The sequence below is a fragment of the Plasmodium inui genome (assembly GCF_000524495.1).
Source record: "Plasmodium inui San Antonio 1 unplaced genomic scaffold supercont1.20, whole genome shotgun sequence".
Lineage (NCBI taxonomy): Eukaryota > Apicomplexa > Aconoidasida > Haemosporida > Plasmodiidae > Plasmodium > Plasmodium inui.
This window is the reverse complement of record NW_008481854.1, coordinates 396,252-404,079: the sequence shown is the minus strand read 5'-3', so window position 1 is coordinate 404,079 and position 7,828 is coordinate 396,252. Positions and strand designations below refer to the sequence as shown.

Sequence of the window (7,828 nt, the reverse complement as noted above, 5' to 3'; positions counted from 1 at the left end):
TTTTTTTTTTTTTTTTTTTGTTGTCCTACGGAGCGGAGATGTGTGCACCAAACAGTTTGGCACAGGAAGACACTGTTGTGAAGACATATAGTGGGTAATGAAATGCCACACCTTCAACAAACAATATTTCAAGGATGCCTACTCTTAACTGCGCCTTTTTAATCGCCCTGTTTTTCTATTTTTTCTGCACATGCTGCAAATCACAGCCCCACTTTCACCCTCCTTCTCCACGTACATCCTTTTCAGCCATCTGCCCCTGAAGTGACTCCCCGTTGCCACAGTTAAGAAGCTGAGTATATTTACCCCTCTGCATATATATTTTTTTTTAATTTGGCAATTTGTTCGATTGGTTAGTCGCTAAACAGAAGTTGTCACCTCGCCATGAGCACCTTCAACCGTACACACATTTGGTAGAGTCTCAAATTTGGAGCCGTCCCGAGAGAGTGCCATCTACCCTCTTCTTTAGAAAGAAGCCCAGGAATGCTGAAAGATAGACAGCCTTCAAGAAACAGACAAACTGACATTGGGGGGGGAGGATTATCAAAGGTGATGCCACTTCCGCCATGAATAACCCTGTAGAAGGTGTTTTCTCTCATTTGAGGCGCACAGGAAATACGAATGGAATAAAACATGATGCACAAATAGAGTCTATGGACGGAAGCACCAACATCAGTCTCGACGATGATGATGATGGGTATGCTAGTGATGACCTCCGTGGGAGACTTCGCATGATGGGGGATATCCCCCCGGGAAGACATAAAGGAAGGAAAAAAAGAATGTTCAGAATAAAGAAAAAGAAAGCACTGACACCATTGCATAATGATGATTTTGCCCAAGGGGGGGAAGCGAAAGTTTCGGACGTGGTGCTGGACTCATTTGCAATAACAAGAAAGCAAAGGCGCTCGCCACTTCTGGGAAAGGGGGTCGTGGAGAGCTCCAACATCCAACTGACTAGCACAATGAGCAACAAACTGCCTCCCGCCCTTTCCATGTTTGCCACGAAAGCTGTTGACGGACTGCTCGGTGGCGTCCACAAACACATGCAAGGGCCGTTTGCTCTAGACATCGATGGTACCAATAACTCTCCGCTCGCCAGTCCGATTCTTACTCCAAATCTGTACTCAAACATCAGCACCCCATTCAATATGAGCAATGGCATGCCTACGGCCCCTGCCCCGATGCCTCCTCCTAATCAGGGGGCACAAGTGCCCCTTCCCACTGCGCCACCCCAACCCCCCACTGTCGCGCCAGCGGGTTCCGCAGCGGCCTCTCCAGCGGCCGCTCCAGTGGCTTCCGCAACGGCTTCTCCAACTATACCCGCACCTGTCGCCACCGCAGGAGTGCCCCCCCCACCGAGGATGCAACTCCCCCCGAACGCAATGGCGTACCCACAAATGAGTATGCAAAATGTTATGTCTGCAAATCAGATGGCCCAAAACCCAGCCTTCAACATACACCCCACTGCTACGAATTTAAGGGATGACCCAGGGAATGTGAACTATAATGAGGTCGTCACGATAACGATCGGCATCGTCATTTGTCTCTTTCTCTTCTGTTTCGTCTTTGGCTGCGCGGTGAAGATGTGCAAGCCGGGAAAGAGACGGCGCTGACGAGGCGCGCGCAGCAGAAAGGCAGCATCAAGACAGCAGCATGGCAGAAGCATCTTAACAACATCCCAGCATCATCCCAGCAGCTTTTAAATCAACGGAGCGGGTACCGTGTGGAGGACCCTTTTCTCCCCTCCGACTTGGCCGCAACCCCCCCCGTTGGGGAGCATTCCGCCCGGATTAATTCACTTTCTTCTTTGTCCTTCCGTGAGGGTTTTTATGTTCATCTTGCGGGGTGCTCCCCCAACGGATAGGTGCCACCCTGATGTGATGTTGCCCCTTCGTCCGTTAAGTGTGGAACGCTTTCCTAAACTTTCTTAACTTTCTGAATTTCCTTTTTGATTTTTGTCTTTTCATCTTTATTTTGTCTTTCTTCTTTTTTGTCTCTTCTTTTTTCTCTCTTCTTTTTTGTCTCTTCTTTTTTCTCTCTTCTTTTTTGTCTCTTCTTTTTTGTCTCTTCTTTTTTCTTTCTTCTTCTTTTCTTTTTCATCTTCTTTTTCCCCCCTTCCGCTGCGTACCTGTTATCACTGCACGATTATGGAGTAGTACGTCTTCTTTCCCAGCCCCAGAATGGCATAGTAATTTCCGTCCATGGCTCTTACAAATGATGAGGGCAAACGTAAGTGGTACTTAGCATTATCTATGAGCTGTTTATTGAGAAAGATGCACCTCTGGGCTAACTTCTCTTTGGCTTCTTTATTAGTTGAAGCCACTTCGAACTTTCGCAGAATGTGGACAATGCTAACTTCTTCCCTGTGTAAGTCATCCCTGTTGATGAGGATAAAGGGGAAGACCTTTAGCTGGTCTACCCGGTCAATCAGAGAAAACTGGTCCTCCTTTAGCAGTCTCATTAGTGTATGAATCGTCTGCACTGTTTCTGCTCCGTAAATAAATGTGGTGACTGAGTCAGCGAGTTTTTCCTTCGCTAGGTTGATCTGGGCAGCAAGAGGGTCTTCCTGCTCCTCTTCCCCCTGTGAAGTAATCTCACTTGTATGATCCCCACGTGGGAGTTCCAAATCGGTCAGCATACAGATGTACGAATCAACCTGCTGGTCATCGATATTTCGTAAAAAGTTCCAAAAAAGAAAAGGGGGGGTATACTCTCTATCAATCCAGATGGGCATTGTCCTATTCTGCTCAAAAAGCGATTTGCTATACTTCGTATTATTCCTATGAAGCAGCAAATTGGTTGTCATTCCATACAACTGCGTGTTACACATGTGTTGGCAGAGTTCGATGCCCGATTGGATGTTTCCCCATTGGTCCGACCCTCCTATCTGTATATAGCACCGGTACTTTTTATACAAATGGACAAAATCGTATGACTGCAAAATGAGGTAGTTAAGATCTTTCAGCGTTAAATTGTTCCCTCCCAATTTGGCCTTAAAACATTCTTTTTTTAAGATTCTATTGAGAGGGAAATGCTGTCCGTGGGTTAGGAAGTCAGTCAAGTCCATCTGCTTGTACCACTCTCTGTTGTTTACTATAGTGAGCGACCCTTTTTCGGGCTCGTGGATGGAAAATTCCTCCCCTGGGGAAGTGCCCATGTTAAGCGCCCCCACCGCGGAAGTCTCCAAATTAGACGCCCTCCCCCGCAGAAGAAACCTAATGATGCTCTTTTTTATACTCTCTTCATTCTCGCATATGTCATCGTGGAAAGGCCTCCTCCGTTCTGCCTGCTGAAAGGAGGGATCCCCAATCTTCGTTGTGCTGCCGCCAAGAAGAACCACCACGTCCGTCTGATAGTTGCGCAAAATGTCGAGGGTCATTAACTGCACAAGGTTCCCCAAGTGGAGATACTTACAGTTGACGTCGATTCCTAGGTAGACTGCTTTCCTCTTCTCTCTCTTCGGTTCTGTCTCATTGTGATACAATATGGTATCCACACCTTTTACGTCACTGACGTAGTGGATTAATCTTCGTTGGAACAGCTTCTTCAGCGCTTTGGACTTTATTTCGTGCTTCTCCGTTTGGATGTCCCCCAGGAGGGGGGGCTTGCTTGAGCTGAGGCTCTGGTGGGGTTGGAACTTATAACATTGGGTTTGCACTGCATGGGCGAGGAGAAGAAGGAAGTAGAAGGACGTCCGCACCATCGTCCGCCTCGCCCATTTTACGCGGCGCAGCGGAGGTGTCCAGAGGGGGAAGTTCCTAACAGGCTGAGGGTTGGCCGCTGCTATGAGGTTTCACTTTGTGGTGTCAATTCGGGGTGAGCCCAACTTACCGCTTTACCCCCTTCGCATGGCTGCAAGCCATGGGGTGAACAACTCCCTGGAGAGTCAACCCTTTTAGGACGCCCAAAATGGATGAAAAAAACAAGTGTACGAGAGGGGGAATCAAATTCTGATACACGAAGGGCGCTCAAATCCGTTGTCCCCTTGTTATTCTTTCCCCCCACCCGACCCCGGGTCAACCCGCGCAACTTCAGCAGCGCCCGGTTTGTCAATCGAGATAGCGCACATTGGCCTTTCGACGCAAGGGCGTGTGAGATTGTGTGAAATTTTTCTTTTTCTTTTTTTTTTTTTTTTTTTTTTTTTTTTTTTTTTTTTTTTTTTTTTTTTTTTTTTTTTTTTTTTTTTTTTTTTTTTTTTTTTTTTCTTTATTTTTTCAAATGCCCATCCTTTTTGCGCACCTGCAGTATATGCCCCCCAAATGAGAGGAACCTACCTGCGCCTCAGTGGGCTAGAAATAGAGAAACAACTAAACAGATCATTCGCCCCCCTGCTTTCCACCCTTGCACACTCAACGGGATGGACTTCAAAAATGGGAACCCCTAACCCCACCAAATAATGTTCTCCCTAAGTAGGAACCTCCGACTGTCGTTCGAAATCCCCTTCAGCCAAATTCAGAAAGTCACGGCCCGGTCGTCGGGCCCGGGGGGGCAGAGCGTCAACAAGGTTAGTCAGGAGGAGTCCAACGAGACGCATCGTTAATGGATACTCACAAGAAAAAAACACCCCCCTTACACTTCCCTCTCGTCACCACGTTCGTCTACTTTCTTCTCATTCTGCCCCCGAACGGCAGGCAGAAAGCAAAGTGCAGCTTCGCTTCAACGTGGACGCGGCCATGTGGATTCCCTCCGCGGTTAAGGAGAACATAAAGTAAAGAAAAGAGTGAGGCGTTTAAAATTGACCTAACGGGAAGAAGTGACGCCTACGTAGTGCTGTCCCCCCAACACATGCCACTTATCCCTCATTCGATTTACTCTAGAAAGGTGCACAAGAACCGGCTGAACAAGAACAACGAACTCATCGTCGAGTGTGAAGGTAGGTGCTGCGGGAAGCAGTAAAGCGGTGAAGCGGAAAAGCAGTAACGGGGCAACGACATCCGCGGAGGCCTTTTTCATCTCATTCTGCTTGTGACCCATTTTCTTCGTTTTTTTTCTTTGCCTCCCCTGCAATGGTCCCCCTTTCACACGCAGATACCCCCTCGCAGACATCCAACTACAAAATCTGCGCCGACAAATTAAGGGCCCTCCTGGAGGAAGCCGAGGTAGGCGTTCTGCCCCCTTCCCATTAGTGAATACTCCCTGTGGGTCTCCGATCCATCCATGTATATTTGCCCCGCTTCACACGTGTTTCTCTCAGAATTATAAGGAGAAAACCAAATACACATCGGTGAAGGATTTTATCCACTTGATAAAGACAGATGAGCAGGTAGGGTGGTCCTCCTTTCCCCCCTTTGGGTTGTTAGCCCGTTGAGTGTGGCGCTTTTCCGCTTCCTTTCTGTGGAGCTATTTCTTTCGGGGGAGACTTCCATTTCGCGTTTTTTTTTTTTTTTTTTCTACACCAAGTAGAGAGAGTGCCAATCTACGCACGCCGCACTCCAATGTGTGCACTAAACCTACGTTTGCGTTTGACATGGGAACCCTTCACCGATGTAAAACTCCACTGCACAGATCAAACGGTATAAGGATGCCCTAATCGACCGCAAGAAAAAACGAAGGGAGAGAAAGTTTAACAAGAGGGATTACGATTGAGCGGCTTCAGTCAATTTCATAACGTGTGAACCATTTTGTACCGTCTCATGGGGGTGCTTGCAATGGATGAGGAGATGTTACAAATGGTCACTCCAGTGTGGGTCAAATAGTTAGATCGCCGCGCAGATCAGCCAAAGGGACAACGTAAATTGGTCACCCCTCAGGAGTAATCCCACCGGAGCGGCAACAGATATGAACCTACCCGTCTGCTGCGCTACATTCACTTATATCTGCGTACCTTTGGAAAAAAAAAAAAAAAAAAAAATTTCTTTACTTTTTCTTTTTTTCTTTCTCTAACCCTGTGGAGATTTCCCGCTACCTCCCCCCAACTCCGAAAACTTACAAATCCGAACGAACCGCGTAAATAATTTTTTTTAAATTATTTAAAACGGGAATTTAAAATTTGGGCATTTTTTAAAATATACACAAGTGCGCACATTTACATGAGCATTGAAAAAAGGGGGGCAAGAAAAACCGCATAAGAGGACAGTGGAGGGTGAGCACATACATGGGGTAGTTATTTGCGTAAACATGTGGAGTGGTTATCTGTGCTGGTATATGGTGTAGTTATCCGCGTAAATATATGCGAAGAGATATACATGTGTGTATGTGTGCTTGCGCGCGTCTAACATTACGCGGGCATATGGACACACACTTTCGCAAACGCGCTATTTTACAGAGGCGCATAAAAAGGGGATTGTTCAGATAGACACAGATATGGAGGCACAGATGTTGTGGCACAGATATAGCGGCATATATATAACAGCACAGACATGATCGCACACGGGGCAGAGGTATGTTACACATACGCACAGGGGCACGTCTCACTGGGAATGACTAAAGTTGTCCTCACAGCCTCTGTTAAAAAATTAGTAGTTCACGTGCTTCTGCCTTTTCGTGGCCATAAGGGAAGCTCCAATAAGCAGAGATGTGTGTTTATATGCATGTGCGGGGTGGAAGTGTTGGGGGTGTATCTTGTGGATGCCTATCTTGCGTGTGTGTATCTTGCGTGTGTGTATCTTGCGTGTATGTATCTCCCGTGTGTGCCTCTTGCATGTGTATCCTGTGTGTGGGGGGGGAAACTCCTACCTTTGCGCTGCTTTCCCTCCCGAGTGAAAAAGTGGTGGAGATAGCTAACTGGGGCTGCATCCTCTGCATGGTGCTTTACGTACACTTATTTTACCATGTATTGGCACTTCCTCACTACTGGTCTCTTATTTTCTTCAAAACGTTCTTCACACTTCCTAAGGCACAACCGTGTCGCGCATCAATTCTCGATGTCTTCCTCGTCTATCGCCACCGCCGCTGCCTGCTCTAATTCTTTTTCAGCCTCACGGACGATGTTCAGATCAATCTGGAACTCCGGAGCCTTGGCGTGCTCGCCTACGAATACGAGATTGGGCTGGTTCGACAACCTTCTAGCTAGCCACAAAAAGGGTTTCTCAAAATTGTAATTCGATCTGGCAGACAAGTCATAATATTGCAAATTCCTTTTCCTGTGAAATTGTATTTGCCTGGACTTTACCTGTCTGTCTTTCACGTCCACCTTGTTTCCAACTAAGACCATCGGGATGGTCTCACAAACACGGGTAATATCTCGGTACCAGTTCGGCACATTCTTATAGGTGATACGGGACGACACGTCAAACATGATGATCGCACAGTCACTCTTTATGTAGTATCCATCTCTGAGTCCTCCGAACTTTTCCTGGCCTGCTGTATCCCACACGTTAAATTGGGTCTTCCCAAAGTTGGTTTGAAATTTCAATGGGTGCACTTCGACACCGAGGGTTGCTAAGAAGAGGCAGCACAGAATGAGCAGTAAAAGAGCAGTAAATGAGCAGTGGGTTTACGATGAGTCAGCAGTGCTTCTTGCGGTGGGTAGAGTAAGAGCGTGTCAACCCCAAACGGAAGGAGCACTGACAAACACCCCTCCAAGGGACGCTCCTCCACTTCACTTACGAATATATTTCTTCTCAAATTCTCCCGTAAGATGCCTCTTCACAAATGTAGTTTTTCCTACACCACCATCCCCAACTAAGATGAGTTTATACTGTGGTATGAATTCTTGCGAGTCCATTTTGTGTTTATGTCTGTCGAGGGGAGGAGTAACAGGTAAAGGTGTATGCGGAGAAGGGAGTATTCAGGTAAAGCAGTAGGCAGGGGAGGGCACGGCAACTCCCACCCCTCCCCCTGTTTGTGGTAACGGGCACTGTTCCCCTATGTGTGGACCACGGTCAAGCAG

The 7,828-nt window shown here is 47.2% G+C and overlaps 4 protein-coding genes across 4 annotated transcripts; 2 read left to right on the top strand and 2 right to left on the bottom strand.

Annotated features, from left to right (window-relative positions):
• Positions 1-563: 563 nt before the first annotated feature.
• On the top strand, positions 564-1,610 carry C922_04208 (hypothetical protein; the record flags this gene model as incomplete). Its single annotated transcript, XM_008819793.1, has 1 exon — positions 564-1,610. One exon carries the CDS (start codon positions 564-566, stop codon positions 1,608-1,610), a length of 1,047 nt encoding a protein of 348 aa, XP_008818015.1.
• A 521-nt stretch (positions 1,611-2,131) lies between these two features.
• On the bottom strand, positions 2,132-3,700 carry C922_04207 (tyrosyl-tRNA synthetase; the record flags this gene model as incomplete). Its single annotated transcript, XM_008819792.1, has 1 exon — positions 2,132-3,700. One exon carries the CDS (start codon positions 3,698-3,700, stop codon positions 2,132-2,134), a length of 1,569 nt encoding a protein of 522 aa, XP_008818014.1.
• A 693-nt stretch (positions 3,701-4,393) lies between these two features.
• C922_04206 (hypothetical protein) lies at positions 4,394-5,583 on the top strand (the record flags this gene model as incomplete). Its single annotated transcript, XM_008819791.1, has 6 exons — positions 4,394-4,501; positions 4,629-4,705; positions 4,815-4,870; positions 5,026-5,096; positions 5,192-5,260; positions 5,503-5,583. The coding sequence occupies 6 exons, from the start codon at positions 4,394-4,396 to the stop codon at positions 5,581-5,583; spliced, it is 462 nt and encodes a 153-aa protein (XP_008818013.1).
• A 1,267-nt stretch (positions 5,584-6,850) lies between these two features.
• Positions 6,851-7,663, bottom strand: C922_04205 (GTP-binding nuclear protein Ran; the record flags this gene model as incomplete). Its single annotated transcript, XM_008819790.1, has 2 exons — positions 6,851-7,377; positions 7,546-7,663. The coding sequence occupies 2 exons, from the start codon at positions 7,661-7,663 to the stop codon at positions 6,851-6,853; spliced, it is 645 nt and encodes a 214-aa protein (XP_008818012.1).
• Positions 7,664-7,828: the final 165 nt, after the last annotated feature.